The sequence below is a fragment of the Numenius arquata genome, chromosome Z (assembly GCF_964106895.1).
Source record: "Numenius arquata chromosome Z, bNumArq3.hap1.1, whole genome shotgun sequence".
NCBI lineage: Eukaryota > Metazoa > Chordata > Aves > Charadriiformes > Scolopacidae > Numenius > Numenius arquata.
In genome coordinates this window covers 39824295-39844854 of record NC_133616.1, presented here as the reverse complement: position 1 = coordinate 39844854, position 20560 = coordinate 39824295, and the positions used below count along the sequence as shown (strand labels likewise).

The 20560-nt window shown below is 37.9% G+C and overlaps 1 protein-coding gene across 1 annotated transcript in view; it reads left to right on the top strand.

The window, feature by feature from the left end:
• The first annotated feature begins 209 nt into the window (after nucleotides 1-209).
• TMC1 (transmembrane channel like 1) overlaps nucleotides 210-20560 on the top strand; it is a 65317-nt gene continuing 44966 nt past the window's right edge. The window contains exons 1-4 of the mRNA XM_074166398.1: nucleotides 210-249; nucleotides 8657-8722; nucleotides 8850-9222; nucleotides 14678-14818. Coding sequence (XP_074022499.1) covers nucleotides 210-249; nucleotides 8657-8722; nucleotides 8850-9222; nucleotides 14678-14818 — 620 coding nt within the window. The remainder of the gene's footprint in view (nucleotides 250-8656; nucleotides 8723-8849; nucleotides 9223-14677; nucleotides 14819-20560) is intronic.

Below are 20560 nucleotides of genomic sequence, written 5' to 3'. Positions count from 1 at the left end.
ATGCCAATCCTAAATAGTAAACTAAACATTCATGAAAGATTAATCGCTTGGGAAATTAGTATCTTCTTATATTTCAGTCAGTGAAACTTCACCAGCGCCATCCATTCAGTGACAGACAGGACGATGCTGATGTGGTATACTTCATCTTGAACCACTCAGCCTTCAGACGATCTCTTATATAGGGAGCAGCCCTGTGAAATACAGTCACGATGCCTAAACATGAAAAGCCAACCGCCATTGAAGGAGATGGTAATTACAACTCTAATTATGCATCTTAAGCACATATTAATTTTCTGCGTGTAGCTCATCAGTGTGCAAGTTTTGTTTTCTTCTTGTTCTTTCTAATAGAAATTTTTCTTTGTCACAATTCTTTGTCTTTTTTTCAAAAATGTATTTTACTTGGCTTTTGAAGGCAGCTTTGCTGTGCAAGTTGGCTAGTTGTGGCATGGAGTGTGGCTTCCACTGGTTAGCGAATCAACAGAGTGCAACCACAACCCTGTTACTTGTCTTACATTTATATGTAGTTTGTAGGTAAGATTAAGAAAACAAGGGCATTTTGTGGCTTCTGTAAGGTGCACAAAGGCAATGCCTCCTATTCTTATCACTTTCGGTATTTGGAATGAAATGTCAAACATTCTTCATAGTAAGACTTACGATATTTCTATACTGATACTGCACTGTTCTGGATGTAAGAAATGTTTTTGTAGGATGATAGTGACTAATGGCTTATTCTTGCAAAGTGCAAGTCAATTTTTTGATATGGGAAAAGCTTTCAGTTCTCATGGGAAATACTACTCTTTCCAAAATATGGACCTTTTCATATGGAACAGGCATGATATTTCTGATCTTCAACATGGAAGAAAATCGCCAGGGACCTAATTCTGGACTGGTTTCTGAATGAATTCATTAGGTCTTTCTAAGTACCAGGGCTGGTGCTACTAAACAGTGTGTTTTATATTTTTAATCCACACTTGTAACACTCAATACTAATAAAATGTGTTCTGCTTCCATAGAAAACACCAGAAGGGACTGTCAGCAGAATATAACATGTAGTTCATTCTAAGAGTCCATCCTATTTTCTTTCCTTTTGTTGTCTGATCACCTTCATTCATTTTTTTTCCCTCCATTTTTTTCTATAAGTCCCTTTACTGACCAATTTAAATTCCAAGCATTACATGCTAATGGAGCTCTTTTTAACATGAGAAAAATACAGAACCTAATGTAACATACGAAAAATACTTACGAGCTTCAGCAGAATTTTTATCTGAATAAAACACAAAATGAGCATGACCATGGAACACCCACATTTTTATAAGAATTTCTAATGAAAAAGTTCTTAGCATATCAAGGTTCTAAGTTTACTGTAAATATCTGCTTTTTACTCGCAGACATCTAACTGAATTGACTTATGTTCCGATTTAGTGGATTTATTGTTCATTCAAAGTACAGAGGTTAACATTCCCACAGTGAACAAAAATAACACATCTTTTAACTGGAGATGGTTGAGATCTTTAGGTTGCAGAATCATGATCACTCTTTGACACATTTTGTATGAAAAATTATCCTGTACATAATTTATAATAAAATCTACCTTAATGATGGTTATGAATGCATTTGGAGATTAAGTCATGTGAGTAAATTCAAGACTCAGCCTTGATTTAAAAAGACTTAAAAAGCTGGAACTCCACTATAAGTAACTACAAGACACTTTCAGAATGTGGTTCTGAGTCCACTTTTGATGTAAAATGTTCCAAGAGCTGGAGTTAGTCAGCATAGAGCTCAGGAACTAATCTAGTTGCAATTTCTTTACAGGAGGTTTTCCTTCATCATTGTTGACTGTTCTGAGGAATATTCTTGCAAAGAATGGACCACCTCAACAGTTTCAAAAATGCAGTCTAGGGCCTTACATTTTTGCTTTTTGATAGCTTTAGCTCTATCGAAGCCCTGGTTTGGCTCTTCTTCTTCATAATGTCTTCTGCAAAAGCTATTATAGTAGGACATGTATGGTTCATTATGCTAAGTTCATGAATGTGAATTCATTGTTCTAGGCTTCTCATACAGGAAAAGAAGACTTAGGGCACAAATTTTTGGAGTGGATGTTTAAAAGATATCAGATGGAAAGTGCCTATTATCCTCTAAAAATAATAAAGAGAATCTGTAGTGAGCTGGTCAGCTGTAGGTATCAACCTTAAAAAAGTTGTTTTCTCACGAGGTAGTCAAAAATACAATTGACTTCAGATCCACACCTGTGTGACTTGAATGTAAACTGTTTTCTCCATACTAACGTGTTCTTCTCATGCTAACAGTACTATGAATGAATGACATTAAGCTAAGTAACTCACCTTTCAGAGCCTAAAAAAGTCAGATGATTTACTGCAATCTCACACTTCCCAGAATGCATTGAACACTTAATATTCTGATCCGAATTCTTTCAGTAAAGACTGAAAATGAAAAATTGTCCACAACCAAGCCAACTGTGTGATGAAGACACAACAAGAATGTTGCTTCTCCTTGTTGTTTTATTACAGTAACCACTGGGTCCTGCAAGCTTGTCAGATCTCTAGTCTTGGGTAGGACAAAGCACTACACAGTTAGGTCTTTGTCTGGCATAGGTAGGGAAATGTGGGTGTATCCACAGAGAGTGTAAAACACAGTGGCCTGGAAACTTTTATCCATGCTTTCCTGAAGATGGTGAAAAACTTAGGGATTTCTCACAGAATTATCTTTCTTCTCTGCCTTCTGTAGGTTTTATAATAGTAAAATTGGTTTTGGCTTAAAATTCTTGCAATGAAATAGTGCAATAAACTTATTTATTCCTGAAGGGGAGATTTGCCTAAGAGAAGTCATGACCCACAAAAAGAGAGGCAACACTCAGACCTTATGGTGTGTAAGTACAACCCAGAAGGAACCTGGGAAGAGGAAAGTGTAATCAGATGATGTGCCCAATGCCAGCCACAAGGTCAACTTGGTCCGTGCAAGCTCAGTCTCTGTTGTTTTAGTAGAACATTTGTAATTTTTCCTTACCAGTGGAAAACAAATGAGAACTTTATGGGTGTGAATTGAATGGGTTCCATTTGTTCCCTCCAGTCCTCATCTGTAATTTTCAAATCTTGACCGGGTTATAATTAGCTAGGCAATTCTCTTTAGTGGCACTCTGCAGAGAGGGAAAACTTGATGTCCCTCAGGCAACTTCTGGAAACTGTTTGGATGTAGGAGTCTACAGGCCACAGCATATACATTAAAATTAATAAGTCTTCCAAGACACTAGTGGCTTTATGACATTATAGTATAAATATTCTGCTTGCTTTAGTATTTACAACCTTGCCAATTCAGGTGCAGAAAAATGAGCAGTATATTTGCTACTGTGAGTGTAACTGAGTAGGAATTATTATTTTACTTCATAAATTCTTAGCTATTGCTGGACAGGATATTTTTGGGGTTGTGATTTTTATTTTAGTCCACTGGAAGAAAAAAATGCAACACTAACTGGGAAAAACATAGAGGAAAAATCAGGCATGGTCTCAAATAGTAAGTGTTCCAGTTGTGCTATAAATGCAATTTTTATTTGTAATTTCTCTGTTTCAAGTCCCCTTCTCCTGTGCCCAAGGTGGGCCAAGCTGTTCTTCCCGATGTTTGGAAATACACTAAGAGGATGGGGTTGATAATGTTAACGTCTTGAATCTTGGATGTTGAAATCTGCACCAATTCACTGTTGGCATAGATTTTCTGTGAGATTTTGATATATTATTTCTGGTGTGTTTCACAGCTGTTACTTCTAGTGCTATTTATCCTCACGGAAGTGTTGTGAGACACTCTCATATTTCCATGATCAGAAAGAATAGTATGGAAACATGTATAAATACCTACAATTGAATATTATACAATTCTTCCTATTCTTTTCGACTAATATTTCACATGCATTTGTTGTCTAATGTGATCTTGCATTGCTGACATTTCTACATGTTGGACACTCAATTTATTAGCTATCTAGGCTGGTGTCTTTCTGTCACTGAAAAGACATCCAGCATGATCCAGTCCGGAGGAAGACATACTAATATCTGCATATAATCCATTTTGTTGGCTTGAAAATTAATTAATAAAGAAGAAATTCATTTTGTAACATCTAAAGAAAGTCTGACAGCATTTTTTGAATTACAGATTACTTTGCATACCACCGAATATTTCTTTTATGGCACCAGCACACAGATACGCTTAGCACCAGTCAGTTTTATACAGTAGTAATGTGAGCAGTGATATTACAAGTGGGCCATATCTTACGCGGTAGTTCCAAGAATCATTATCCCACTCACAGTGAAAAATCAAGGAAACTTTGTCAGTATAAAACAAGTTTAAAAAAAAAAACAAAACATAAAAGCTGAGTAGTACCTTCTTGTAAGCGATATGCAAGCAATTTGGGAAAATGAGGTAAGAATACCACAGCCCTCACAATCCGTTAAATGGCCACCTCATATAGCAAAGATTCCTATGGTTTTATACATTTTTTTCTGTTCTTAATTTCCTCATCAGCCAACATGTCAACATTGTAAGCCTCTCCTGAGCTATCTGATGTTCCATCTTCACTGCAGTCTCTGACTTGCAGTTAGCCTGAGTTCATATTCATCATGCCTTCCTTTAGTATTGTTGGCTCATTTGTGGCTACTGTCTAAAACATAAGTAAGACTTCAAGTAAAATGATAGCTTACTCACATTACACCTTCTCTGCCCTTAGTCTAGAAAGATGAGAAAGTTTCCCTTAAACTACTGTGGAAAAAAAAATAATCAGAAAGTGATTTGGTTTCCTAGAGCATAAGGAGTTATGGACAACAGCTCCAAATATTCCAAATGATATATGTATCCTTAGGGCAGGATGATGTGTCCTGTAACAGCTGAGTGGTTTGCTCTGAGTCACATAAACTCAAGTTAGCTGACTCAAAGCCTATTAACATGATATTACCCCTATAAATATTAATACTGTGGAGAAATGAGGTCCTATCAACCCTTTTCTGGAACAGTGGGTAATTCTAGACAGTGCTTTAGTGAGACTTAGTTGATTTTACTGGAGGATTCACTGAACTTTTGATAAGAGGGATCGCATGAAGATCTGTTTAAAAGAGCAGCAGAGAAGTATATAGACCTAAAACGATCCCACATCGTGATGGTTTTGTTCCTGCATCGAAGACTATACTGCTCTATTTTAACAAACCTGAGCATCAAAAATGCTCTTCAGTTTTCCTATAGGATGATAACAGAGTGCCTGTGGAATGCACTCTACTGTTTCGCTATGTTGTGGTTTATAGAACATTTAAATTTAGTGCTAAACTGCATTTAGATTTAGTGTCACCATGAAAGGTAATCTGTGTATTGCTAAATGCTTCTCCAATAATTCAGTAAGACAGGGTTTGCCACAAGCAGTTAAGTGCTGAGTTACGAGCTGCCTAGCCTCTTGCTTTCCTCTTTGAAAAGTATTACAGAGTTAATGACCTGAAATAGCTTTCTAATAATAATAATGTTAAACACAGTAGTGATTGTTTATCTCTCTTATTGCTCCAATATGTAACCAACTAACAACATTGCCCTTTGAATGATATGTACAAAACCATGAAACACAAAAAGACAATTATTAATACCGCTTGTCTGAATTACAGGTGTCCAGGGTTAGCTATAATGTGGATGCAGCGTGGCGTGACCACGTAGCTTACATGAACACATGCATATACACTGTTCAGCACAGGCTTCAGGGGTGGTAAAACTCCCTCATCCCCCCTCCTCAGTGATTTTGTTCCTCCTAAACAGCACCAACTGCTATCACAGCTGACACAAGTGAGTAACTTTTAGTTCTACCCTGAGCTTCAGCTTTTATGCTAGTGACACAGCTCATAACATAAAGTAGAGTGCAAGGAAACTGGAGGTTTGGAGAGTCCTCCTTGGCTTTCAGCTTCTTTTAAAAATAAATTATAGTACAATCCTTTCTGCATCATACCCCAAGACCTGGGAGAGATCTCTTGCTCTGTGGATATATCAGAATGAGAAGGACAAACCTCATTCTTCATATGAAGATGTTTCATCTCTATATGAGCATGGGGCTGCGGAGGCAGGAATGTTCAGAAGTTCAGTTTGGAGCTATAATTTTAAGTTTTTGCAGAAATTACTGTTGAAGCTGCATTTGTACTTTTTGGGTATGTCTGTAATACCCACTACTCTTCTAGTTGCATGATTCCTTGTAATCACTGGTCATTTTTTCTAGGCTTGTTTTGTGGCAATATATACTTCTGTTTGATTTTATGCTTTTTTTTGTTTTGTTTTTTCATTTCTTCATGTGCTTTAGCATTTAGATGAAATAAAGACGTAAACATTCAGGAGTCGCTATTCAGATACACTCCCCTCCAGTCATGTTCCCAGTACTTTCTTCAAGCAGTCTGAAATCTATTAATTAGTTTAACACTTTATTTAACCTGAAATGTTGGATTCACATTTGGGTAGCACATTTGTTACTCTTATGCTATTAGAATTAATTAAACCCCAACAGCTACATTCCACTATGCTTAAGCCTCTATGTTTCATAGTCCATTGCCAGTTTCGTTATTATGTCATTATGATGTCAACTCAAGCACAATGCACTTTCACTGCTAATGCATGCTTCAGTATACGTGATAAACCTCCAGCTGTTTGCTTGTTGTATGCGCTTATCAGAATCTGCAGTGAGGCCAATCTTGTATCATTAGTGTTTCCCTGGCAATTTCTGTTTGGCTGGAGGAGATCAGCAAAAGCATTAGTTGCAATAAAAGACTGTGCCCTATTGTTTCATGCAAAGTATCTCTTTAGAAGTGTCTGTCTTCTTCTTTGCAAGTTTTCAATAGCAACGTAATGATCTTTGTCAAATGGAGATCCTGTTACCGTCAGCAGCAGAAGGCATATGTCCAAACAGAACAAAGAGCACTCATTTTCACATTCGACTGGTGATATTGAATGATAACATTTTTGCATAGTTTTAAAAAATTACTGTATAGATGCTGTGTAAAAGCAGGAAAAGCCAATTACAACTAAATGTGTTTTGGAGGAACTTAGACTCACTACATATATTCCAATTTTAAAATGCCTACCACATTCTGGATAATAACCCTTTGCCCATTATAGCACATAGTGAAACAAGACCCTAGATTCTTTCTTGTTTGCAGCATTACATATTTTACTGCTTTTCTTTGATACTGGGTAAAGCTAAGAAATTGTGCCTGATAGCTAGCTACAGCAGTAGTTAGACAAGTCAATTTGTATATAAATTTTCAATTAATCACTAGTGGCTTAATAAAATTTATAAAAGGAACTAGGGAAATAGGGAATGGGTGCAAAAAGACAAAATATAAAGTAAAATTCAGAAGTATTACAGATGAGCAAGGAACAAAGACAACTGTAGTTTCATCTTGCCTGAAAAATACAACTATGACATGATCATGACATGTCATCTGTCATGTCTGTGCAGAGGGGAAATTAGATAACATATGTCTGGAACATACATGGTGTATAGGAGTGGAATGTCAGCTGCCTATTTCTACTTATGGTAATATTTCTTAGTCTTCTTATTACTCTCCTCCTACCATATGATTTCTAGATATTTCACTGGTGTGTCTCAAGTGCTGTCCCACATGTACAAGCTCAAACATATCTCAAAAGAGCCTATTAGCTCCTAGCTTCGCATGTATTAGTTGGGTTGCTTCTGAAGAAACATTGCTGGTGAATACCACTAGCAGTTTCAAGAGGGTCCCCTTAAATAACATGCTCATACTAATATTTGCAGAGAGCGTATAATTAAATACTATGATGGATATAATGTGTATGAGAGGGGTATTTTCTTTCTTCTCTATATGTGCATGACCCCAGTTTCAAGGTGTGCCAGGCAGATGAGTTGGATACTTTCCTGGTTATTGGTAGCAGAGGCAGCATTGAACTTACTAAAACTGAAAAACTTAAGCAAGAGATCCACCCCAAACCAAAGGTGTTTCTGAGTAGAAATACTACTTGCTTCTGTAAACAGACTTTCTCTCGAGAGTCTCCAACATTTTTATCATCTCCTGAGTGGTAGAAGAGGACTGTGGTACAGCATATGAGTGAGCTGGGTCAACTTTTGTCACTGTGCTTGAAGATTTGGTTGCTGGAACTGAAAATAAGTCTTCTCTTTTTTCCAGGACTGCATTCTTCTGCCATGCTGCAGCTAAGAACCATCATGCCCTCCAATCAATCAAATCAGAAAACTATGATCTTCTTTAATCTCAGCCAGTGCTTATCTTTCACATGTTTAAGAAAATCTCTGAGAATTGCCTGAGAAGCATTTTCATCTTCCTTGTTCTTTTCCCCAAATTGTAGGGCATTGCTATCAAGTTTCTTTTTGAAGGTCCACCTGTCCTACATATTTCTTCCATGAGAGGGAGTTCTTCAAGGCATCACTTTGGGAATTACTCACTTGAGTGCTAAAAGGAAAGTAACTATTTTTTTTGTCTTCATCTTGTTTCTTGAAAACTATTTGCCATGTTCCAAAAAGCTGGGTTTGTGAAATGGTGTAAGGAATTACAATGCAGTAATTGTCAAGAATTTCTCAACCCCCCTGCATTCCTAATGACTGATCCATGCTTCACATACACTGGCCTTTGTTTTCTCTCCACAGAGGACAGTGATGTTGACAATGAAGAAGGTAGTTCAGCTGAGAATGAAGAAAATGTCAAAGGAACAGGTCAGTAGTGTGAATTATTTTGAGGCCACACAGATGTTTTCTGATTATTTGTGTGAATGAAGGAGCAGGAAAGGTCTCCCTCTAACATACTGCTTTCTCTCATGTGTTTTTTTTTCCTCCATCACAGATAAAGGGGCGAAGAGAGTAACACCAAGAACCAGAAGGGGACATGCCAGAGGGAGAGCCAGGTGTGGTGGTGAGGAGGATGAGGATGATGAAGATGGGACAAGGAGAGCTGGGCATCGCAGGCACAGAAACCGTAGAGGACGGGGACGGGTATCTGGAAATGAGGGCAGTGATTCTGAGGGAGACCCTACAAAAGCCAGGAAGAACCAAGCAAATCAGAAGTCCAAGGAAGATGATGAAGAAGAGGAAGATGAGAAAGGGGGTAAAAGTGGGAAAGGCAAAAATGAGAAGAAACAAGACAAAAAGTCTGATAAGAAAGGAAAAAAAGAGAAGGCTAACAAGAAGAAAAAAGACAAAAAGAAATCAGGATCTGGGTAATTCAGTAATTTTTTTTTTTTAATATAGATCCATTGTTATGTTACACAAACCCTACTTTCATTTATAACTGTGAAATGCTAAGAGTCATTATGACTCCTTTACTGATTACAGCACAATTAGAATTGGACAGATATTTTTTTCCTGCAGTGTGGAAATGTTGTCTGAGTGAAATGTAAACTTTCAACAAAGCCATATCCACTTCCGTGGAATGAAGTCAGGAGTTTGTCACAAGTCCAGGGTGGGACCTCGGGAAATGACCAGTCCCTTCTGGGACTGCCAGTACCCTGAGTATTAGGCCAAATCTGGTCAGACAGAACAGGAACTCAAGCCAGGGTCACCCATATTGTAGTTAAATGTCCTAAGTTTCTGGAGAAAGGGAGTGAAAGCAATAAAAGAGGGGAGCAAATGACAGAGAGGTGACAACAGGTGAGATCTCTCCTGCTTTCCCTTTCCCCAAAACTAAAATTCCTCAAGCCCCAAGCTGATAACCTTCCAAAAACCCAAGGTCTAGTGGAACTAAAATCTTTACACTTTTCACAAGATCAAGTTCTTGTTTCCTAGCCAGGTTTGAGCCAGCTTTTTATAAAAGACCAGTGCCAAAGTTTCAAGAACCTAGAACCAAGGACTGAGACGGGATTTTCCAGTCTGTCTCCAATTTGCTCCCTCTGAAATATTACCGTTCACTTTTTCAAAGCATTTAATGCAACCTGGCGTCTTTGGAAGACCCCACTGGCACGGAGCACTTCAGAAAATTATTTTATATTTTTCTTCCGTCCTCTCATTCTCTTGCTCCCTGTCTCTTCTTGTGCTATTGAAAGGAAACAACCCCTGGGAATGGTGTACAATGGAACAAATGGAGCTAGGCATGCTAATCTCAGTGGATAGGGAGAGAGATTCCCCTTCCCCCATTCAGCACTTGCTACATCTGTTTGTGTTCCCAAAGGCATCACTGGAGAGCACAGCAGAAGTCAAAGGAAAGAAAAAAATACAGTGAGACATGCTGTTGCATTAATTTGCCCACAGTCCCATTTCAGTATATTTCTTCATTTTCTTTCCCTAAAAGAATGCATAAAATCTTTCTTTCTGCTGGATCTTCACTGTGGTGTCAATTATACCCCTTTGTGCAATTTCCTGTACTCATATAGCAATAGTCCTGAATGTGTCGATCTATGGTTTTTTGCTTATTATTGTCTTCCACTGTAAACATTTATTGAATGTTAATTAGAAAAAGACCACTGAAAATATGAAATTGAATGAGGGCACAAAGTTTTTCCTTGTCTTCCAAAATTCTTAACATTAAAATACATATGTTTGGGTTAAAGACTTTGAAAATTCTACCTGGATCAAGGCTTTATTCTTGAAGTAGTATGCATAACATTTGAGGAAAAGCTGAGGATGCTCTGGAAGATACCTCAAGAGCATTATATTTTTAGACTTTTAGAGAATCAGCTGACAAGATTACAGAGTAATAAATATAAGAATATTTTTAAAGATTTTTAAAATAAAAACCAAAGTAATGTAAAAGCAAAACAAAATAGGCTGGTAATCAGTTCAGCTGTGATTGAGATAAAGAATTTGCAAACCTTCAGGACAAAAGAGAAGTGTGGCAGCATAGAAATACAGTCTATCTAGCAAGTCTACGAGGACCTCTCGCAATGAATGTTTTAAATGTTTAAAAGTGCATCTTGCTGATGTTTTTTAACTGCCAAGGCATTTCAGTATGAAAAATCATTATAAGGGTAAAATAAAATAAGTTGACAATGAAAATAACAAAAAACCCTGAAACAAAAAGAAAAGTGAAATTAAATGTGATACTATTCCACAGAGAAATAATATTGTATTTGCTGCTGTTATTGTGGATTTTGCTAGACACTGCCCTTTTTGGCTAGGTCACAGTACAAGTCAGTAGAATCTGGTACCATTATCCTCTTCCTCCCCACTACTTTTCACCTAAATCAGGAAAACCTCTTTATGCCCTTTATGCCCTAATTATTCTACAAAAAGGACATAAGGGAATCTTATATGAATTCTGTGTGGATTCTCTTTTTTTTTTTTTTAAAGCTGATTATTTTGATCTCTGCTAATTTGTGGTAGTGAGTTTCACAGGGTAATTCCATGGTGAAAGCAGTTATTTCTCTGTGAGTTTTAAATTTTCTGCTCTTAGATGTTATTGCTTGTTGAGGTGGCTGATTGTTATCTCTAATGAGGGTGTGAGGAAGATCTGCTCTAAACTGTTCATAAACATCATCCCAAAAATATCCATGATAAATTGCTCTTTACAGTCTCACTGTGAAGATTCGTAATATTCCTAGACTGAAAAGCTACTTTGTTCTTTACTGGCTTGTCTAATTGTGACTGATTGGTCTTAGATAGTAATCATATGCAGTCACTTGAGATACAAATCCTCACAGAAGGATTCTTATATTCTGCCTAGGATGTGCAATTTCTGTTTTTAATGTATAGGCTTATATGTGAGGAAATAAACTGATTTTTAGTAGGATTACTCAAGAGTATAAAGCTTATGCAAAAGTCCAATGGTAAATGGAATATTAAGGCAGTACAGGCACTATATCTTTTTGCTAGCAGGAAGATTACTGAAAAGCACTAAGTGCCAGGGGATGTTACAGGAATTATCAATAAACAATAGAATTTTCATAAAAAACTAGGAAGAAATGTAGTCAAATTTATTCACTTGTCACTCTTGACTCTTAAAGCCCTACCAGTATTTCCCTGAAAACATCTGAGCTCCCAGAAAACATTTTCGTCTTAATTTTTAGCTCTATAAAATGGCAAAAATAATGAGAAAAGTAGTTTACATCCAGAAAGAGGAGATGATACTAAAACCAAAACACAGATGCCTAATATGGGCATAAACCGAAACACAGATGCCTAATATGGCCATAAACCAAAACAGAGATTAATAGTATGAGGAAGTTCATTATGTGTGTGATTTAAGGAAGTGCCATTGATTTCAATAGCTCTACTGGCTTAGGAAAAGATGCGTTGTGTGCAGTTAATTGGAGCCAAGGAAGATGGTGGCTTGGTGTGAAATTATTTACTGATGCTTTATGCTCTGCATTTGGCTGAAGGTCACAGTGAACCCTTCTGGCCTTCAAATGTATGAATCACAACCTTTTATGAAAGGCTGAGATTTTCAGTTCGGAAGAGAGAATTCTGATTTCCTGGCTTGAATCTCATAGTGTTCAACCACCCAAGCTAAAGGAAAAACCTGTGTAACTGCACAAAGTTTGATTGCACAGTGTAAACACTCTCACAAATACTGACTCTTTAAAGACACTTAGAAATTTGGAATTTTTATTATTTTCCTTGTTCCAAAGGAAAGTGAAAAATGAAAGATGAGAAGTGTTTGCAAAGATGAATAAAGCAGTAGCGGGCAATGGACACAAGAGCCAATATTGTCCCTACTTTACTTCTTGTGCTCTGCTCAGATTCCTTTCCTCAGTGTGCTCACTGCATTAGCACCTACCACTCATATTTACCACTACTCTCACTGCAGTCTCACAAAACCGCATACTTCAGCTTTCCATAATGCAGCAATCTTCTGTCAAAGGAAATCCTCAATATTGTGCACATTGCTGTCAGCTTTGTGAAATGCAAAGCAGCTGATTGTAACAACTAAGGATTTAAAGCTCTCTCAAAACTAGATTCCTTTAATCCTTCTTTTCTTAAAGACAAGATTTTTTTACATTATAATGTCTCAAAATTGTGTGCACAAATCTTTTTATTGACCTTCATCCATTTAACTTAAGTTTTCATATAGTTCTTCACTTGCTTATCCCAATACCATGATAGTAATAAATACATCTGGTGTTCAGTAGCAGTCGTTCTTTTTGTAGATTTATGTTTTCTGTGGCATGTTTTTTTACCACATAAAGTCTGAAATTTTATGGCTGATGGGTTCAACTTTTTAATGTGATAGTCTCTTTAAGAAATAGCATTTGAGTCATTAATAGCAGGGCATCTGATAACTATGAGAATCTCTTTTTTTTCTTTGCTAACTTAACTCCTCTGTGTCTGATTTTTTTTAACCTAATACCCTGTAACTTTTGCTATGATGTTGTGTATTTTATGAAAACTAAAGGTAGATCATCAATGAGAAATTTGTATTGCAAAAAGAATTTTGCTTTTATTGTATTTGTTTGTTTTGAAACTTTTCATAAATATTTTTGCTGATAAATCCTTCTGTCCTTCATGCCACGCAAATAAACCCTTCGACCCTTATGTCACACATATCTTTAACTTCAGCTCTGTTACCTGTTTTGATGGAAGAAACAGTTTATAATTCTTTAGTTATCCAGAGGATAGAAACTATACAATCAGGTGACTTAGGTAATGAATCATTCAGTTCTGACATCAGATTTTGAATATCAAACTCTCAGAAAGGTGACTTATAAGCAAAACAGCCTGAAAACTGCTTTCTTGATAAAATCTAAATGAACCATTCCCAAAACAAACTAGAAAACTATTTAAAAGAACACGGAAGTGTATTTTCAAACATTCAAAACAGGAAAAAAAAAGGCAAAAGAAAACACAGCAAGAAACAAACAGGAATGCATCAAACTGCTTTTACTAAGAGCTCTCTTAGTGTTAGTCATCACTGTCAGGTTTTTAGGGCAGAAAGTCAGAGTCCAATAATTTCCATTTTATCATTTGCCCTTTTGCTGGCACAAAAGAGGAATCACCTGTTGCTAATGATTCGCTATATGCTATTATATGAGATGTGAGATTGCTCACAGAAAAGGATATCTATGCAGGTCTTAGGAAATTGGACATTGTCTTAATCAGCAATGTTTTCCAAAATTACTACAAATCAGTGCATGGATAAGAAGTTCAGATTAAAAACACACCACATCTGGAGATGTTACTGCTATTGCATCTGCTTACTTTGAGTGCTAGGACACATCACAGCCTTGCTGCAATGTGGCTTTGAATCTCCCATCTCTGAAATGTTACTTGATCAGTATGCCTTGATCAGTGGACAGTCTGTCATCTAGTGTTTAAACTTGTCTTTGCTGTGGCTGTGGTGTCTTTTCTCTCTCCTGTGGCACACTGAAGTGGGGTGAACACGTTCATTTTTATGTCTGCAGTTACAGCATCCTCACTTGCTTGTGAGTTTGAGTTGGAGTCTTAGGAGGGTTAGTTACTCCAGCAGGAACAATCAGTGGCTGAGACTCCTCCCCAAGAATGCTGTCGACTCTTCATGGGATGCACTCGTTCAGCTGTGGCTCTGCACTTTGTGTGCAGGCTTTGCCTTTCATGCTAAAATTAGTAACAAGACTAAAAGAACTGTGTCCTCCGTTCTGTGCAACAGTGAAGGCATTTATTGAGGTCTCAAAGTAAGCAAGAATTAACACCAAGTATGTGCTTCAGTAAAAACACCTGTCCTTTCTGAGTTTTGGTGATGGTTTTTGTTCTTACTTTTGTTTGAAGCTCTGATTCTGACTCTGAGGAAGAGCCCATTACAGAGGAGGAGTTGGCCAAACTGAAAGAAGAGGTAGAAGAAAAAAAGAAACTAATCGCCACACTACGAAACAAGCCGTGGAAGATGAAAAAGAAGTTGTCTGTCCTGAAGTATGGTTTGATTTCCGTAGTGAATATCTTCCATCCTGCTTTATGCTTTGGACTATTTTTCTGAACTTTCAGTTTATTTCTAGACCTACTGACACAATTGACTTCAAACCATCTCTAATCTCTTTTCCTAGGATGTGCTTTCATAGAAAGTGGAAGTAAAAGGCCTTGCAGATCAGCGCTTTCATATCTCTGTAGATCTGATATCAAATATAAAAACCTCAAATCTTTGTCTTTTTAAAGTTTCCATTATACCCCCATGCAAAATCTTTCATTTTCTTCATTTAGGTAAATTCTTCCATTGACAAGTTTAATATCTCATTCAAGAAAAATGATGGAATTTCAGGAATACCTCAAAATTGCTGCAGCGGGAAGACAGGATTTATCTTTCTGTTCTAACTCTTTGGGAAGAAATTCAGATTCTTTTTAACTTATGAAAAAAAACAAACTGATTGGAAACTGAGCCCACATTTTCATGGTTTTTTAGGTATGCCACGTATAAACCTGTATTTTGCCCTAGTAAACCTATCTCTACACTTTCATTAAGGTTAAAAATTGTTTTCGCTTACAGCTAAATTTCCACCAAGCACAGAAAACTGGGCAAACACAGGGAACTTTATTTTTCCAAAACTGTTATGTTCCTTTGTTTTGAATAACTCATTCACTGCAGTACTGCTCAAACACCAATAAAATCATGTTTGGTTAGACACATCTAACAGAGAAAAGAAAACATCTCTCCTGCAGAAAGGTTTTGATATGGATAGAAAACAGACATAATGGTACGAGAAAGCATATGAAATATGGTGTGGCAGGTCTAAAATTTTTCCTTGTAGAAGGTAAGGTCATTTTGGGAAGGATACAGTTACAAAGAGGAAAAGGAATGTATGTTGTGAAAGAAGGCGACATGGAAGGGAGTAAGAGAGAACAGAGTACTTAGGAGATGTAAAGTGGAAGCATTGTGAAGGTGAGAGAAATTTCAGAAAAAATAGATGAGCAGATTAGGTAATGAGATAGCACTTACTTTATTTTTCATAGTCTTTAACAGAAGGATCCACATGTACATAGAGTTAAAATTTGTTTTATTCTTACTATGAACAGAGCTTCTATTTTTATAGCCACTCTTCTATCCCAGCATTCCTAGCAATTCCTAGTTCCTAGGAAACTTTCTAGCCTGGTATGGCCCTTGGACTATTACCCATTATTTGTCTTCCATGTGGGTGGCAACGAAGCTGCAACACATAGTCCAAGGGCAACCAAAAGAGATTTGAGGGCCTGGGGATGGTTGATAAAGGAAGCTGGAGCAGAGGTGGTCTTTTCCCTCTGTTCTTCCAGTTGTGGGCAGCAACACTGGAAGAAACAGATGGATCCAGTCTATTAATACATGGCTCCGTGGCTGGTGTCACTCCCAGACGTTTGAATTTTTCCATAACGGGATGGTCTACACAGCACCAGGTCTGCTGGTGTCAAATGGGATTCTTCTCTCTCAAAGAGAGAAGAGGGTATTTACTCATGAGGTAGCGAGACTGATTGACAGAGCTTTAAACTATGCTTGAAGGGGGAAAGGCATAACATCAGGCTTGCCTGTAGCAAGCTGTGGGATGATACATCAAGGTTAGAGGGATGAGGTGCTAGTGAGGGCCCTCAGCCTGTGGCTCTGAGATTTGCTGACTACACTGAAGCACACTTGAAGTCTTAGGGAGATGAGCCAGGGGCTCCTGAGGTAATAGGAGCCAAGAGGGAAACACCAGTGAAATACCTTAAAGGAAATGTGTGTTCCTCTAAAAAGACGTCATTTTAGGAAGGTAAACTTCCACCTGTTTAAGGAACTAATCAATGGGACCCCCTGGGAAACTGCCCTCAGGGACAAGGGAGCAGAATAGAGGTGGCAGATCTTTAAGGATGCTTTCCATAGGGCACAAGAGTTCCCAATCCCGAGGTGTAAGAAATCAGGAAAGGAGATCAAGAGACCAGCATGCATGCATCAACACCTGCTGGTCAAGCTAAAGGGCAAGAAGGAAATTCACAGGCCATGGAAACAGGGACAATAACCTGGTTGCTGTGTTAGGGTGAGGAAGGCAAAGGCCCAGCTGGATCTAAACTTGGCAAGGGATGTAAAGAATAATAAGAAGGGCTTCTACAGGTATGTCAGAGAGAAATGAAAAGTCAAAGAAAGTGTACTCCCCCTGATGAACACTAGTGGCAATCTGGTAACAACTGACGGGGAGAAGGCTGAGATACCGAACAACTTTTTCCCTCAGTCTTCACTGGCAACCTCTCTTCTCATACCTCTTTTGTGGAGGAACCTCAGGGCAGAGACAGGGAGAGCAAAGTCCCTCCCACTCCAAGAGAAGATCAGGTTCACCTGAGGAAAATGAACATATGTATGTCTATGGGATCTGATGAAATGCATCCCAGAGTCCTGAAGGAATTTCAGGACTGAAATAGTTACCAGAATGGAATAGCTGATATAGTTACCAAGCCATTCTCCATGATATTTGACAAGCCATGGCAATCAGGTAAAGACCCTGGTGACTGCAAGAAGGGAAACATTGCATCCATTTTTAAAAAGGGTTGAAAGGAGGAACCTGGGAACTACTGACCTGTCAGTCTCACATCTGTGCCTGGGAAGATCATGGTACAGATCCTCCTAGAAGCTATACTAAGGCACATGGAGGACAGGGAGGTGATTTGAGACAGCCAGCATGGCTGCACTGAGGGCAAGGCCTGCCTGACTAACCTAATAGCCTTGTGTGATAGATTGACTACATCAGTGGACAAGGGAAGAGCTATGGATGTAATTTCTCCGGGCTTCTATAAGGCCTTTGACGTGGTCCCCCACAACATCCTTCTCTCTAAATTGGAGAGATATGGATTTGATGGATGGACTATTTGGTGGATAGGGAATTGTCTGGATGGTTGCATCCAGAGAGTTAATGGTCAGTGACTCAATGTTCCGATTGGAGATTGGTAACAAGTGGTGTCCCTCAGGGGTCCATACTGGGTCTGGTACTGTTCGATATCTTCATCAGTTAAAAAGATAGTGGGATCAGGAGCACCCTCAGCAATTTTGCAGATGACACGAAGCTGAGTGGTGTGGTTGGCATGTCTGGGTGACAGGACGTCGTCCAGAAGTACCTAGATAAGCTCAAAAAAATGGGCCCATGTGAACGTCGTGAGATTCAACAAGGCCAAGTGCAAGGACATGGGGGTACTGGAGATGAAAAACTGGATATAAGCTGGCAATGTGAGCTTGCAGCTCAGAAAGCCAACTACATTCTGGGCTACATCAAAAGAATTGTGGCCAGCAAGGCTGAAGGAGGTGATTCTGCCCCCCTGCTCCACTCTGGTGAGACCAGCGTCCAGCTCTGGAGCCCTAATAACAGGAAAGACATGGACCTATTGCAGTGTATCCAGAGGAGGGTCACAAAAATGATTAGAAGGATGGAACACCTCTCCTGTGAGGACAGGCTGAGAGAGTTGGGATTGTTTAGCTTGGAGAAATAAAGGCTCCAGGGAGACCTTATTGCAGTCTCTGAGTACTGAAAAGGGGCTTTTAATACTTTTCAGTAGTTTAGAGGGGGCTATTATAGGATGTGTGGGAAAAAAAAAAAAAAAAAAAGAAGAAGCCTATCTTACAAGTAGAAGAAGAAATTTCTCTATTCTTTGTCTTCTGGCTTCCACAACAGAGAGACACTTCATTGGAGATTTCTTCTCAGCATTATGAGAAGTGTTCTTTACTGTGAGCCAAACACCACTTCTTCATTTGTTCTGTATTAGCACCTATTTTTTTCCAAGAGTGGAAAAAAATTTTCCCTGTGAATGCTCAAGGATTTGTTACATATTCATGACAAGATAAAACCAAAACTTTTTTTCATATTATGTTGAAAAGTGAATATTAGGGTTGATTAGGACTTTTCATTGTAAATATTATTTCTTAAGAAGTGTGAAATTGTTAGAACAAAATATTTTTGGAGGAAGATTTATTTTCCACTAAAATAAGTGCTTTAAAAAAGCAATAAGAAATTTTAAATTCTTGAAATAGTTTGTTTAAGCATTTTCAAGACTGAACAACTACTTTGCTTTGATGATTCAAAACCAGTTTCTCCCAAGGGAGTGTTTTCTCATAGGTTAAAAAATATAGGGTGTGAAAGATGATTTTTACTTAACTCTAATGACTACTTTGTAAATTAGGTAATCTTTTTGTTCATTCTTTTGTTCTGAAAATGCACGAGTGAATAAAAACTTTAGAATATAGATGCCTAACTAGTTGCTCTGTAGAAAATGCCATCTGTCAAAACCTGGCTGAGATACTCATTGCTGAAATAGCATTCTTAATAGAGCTATTTAGATCAGCTCTGATTTCTAATTTACATCCCTGTGGTGAGAAAGTTACATTTCAAAGAGCTCCTGATTATTCTCTGAAGAACTGTGACTGAGAATACTGCTCTGCTGCACCGTCCCTCAGCAGTTTGAAGTTAAGCACTGTCCAACTCTAACCTCACCTTGAGACATCATGGTCAGAAATTTACAGGTCTAGAGATGTGAAAAAGGTGAGGAAGAAGCCATGGAAAGGAATGAAAAGATGTTATGCACGAAACAGCATAACACTCTCCCAGGCCCTAAGCAACGGACATGTGTGGGTTGGGGACATAGTGGTCTGTGCTGCTGAGAGCAGGAGTGTCACTGGAGTCCAGACTTTTTCTCATTTCCAATATATTCTACTTCAGAAGAGTTTTCTTGTTCTTTTCATTTTTCTTCTGCTGGTTTACGTGGTTTGTGATTACTGTTGTTGGGCCTTTTCTGTGGCACATGATAATTTGTGCACATTTTGACACTGCCCACTCAGGCCAGCACATAATTACCTGAAGAGCCATCAGAGGATAATGACCATCAATCTTTATTTACATTTAAATCTCAAGGCTGAGATTTAGAGAGGGGGATAAACTAGTGAAAAGATTTTTGGATTAGAAAAAGATACAAAAAAATAAAACTCATGGGCCAGAGCTCCAGATGTTGAAAACTGGAAAACCTCCAGGGAAAGCAATCCCGATTTACCTCTGAGGGTCTGATTTGGGGGACTACAGATATGAAGGACCGGGAAAGGTTTAAAACCTGTGCTACTGTGTTTGGCTCTGGTATACTAGTTTTATGATATAAAATATATAAATATTTTAATATTTAAATATATATTTACATTGCAAAATATATAAATATTTTGCATATAAAATAGCAAAGACTACTAACAGCTATGTCGTTTATATCCACCAGAAAAGTCTATTTTTTATAGAGTCTAGTACTGTATAATCAGAGAACTAAGCACAAGAATCCAGAAATGTGTCAACGGTAGTCTCACTTTAAAGCTGTACCACAAGCCAGTTAGCAAACTATCAAAACAAATGAAACGACAATATAAAGAAAAAGGAAGTCAAATGTCAAGTTTAAGCTTTTTAAAGGACTTCCAATTAAATATACAACATAAAGAGCCATGAGCCATTAGAAATTCTTGGTTTTTTCTAAGAAAAACAGAATAGACCAGAGCCATCCCCTCTTCATCTGTCAGGGACAGAATATAATGAATTGATTTTTCAGTATTTTTTAGCAACATTTATTTTATTACAGGACTTAAATTGCCCATCAAGCTAGATGAATTGGAAACAATATTTGATAAGTATGCAAACCCCGAAGATACATAAGGTGCATATGTGGGATGGTGGAAATTTCTCATCTTTGGATGTACTCTTTGTA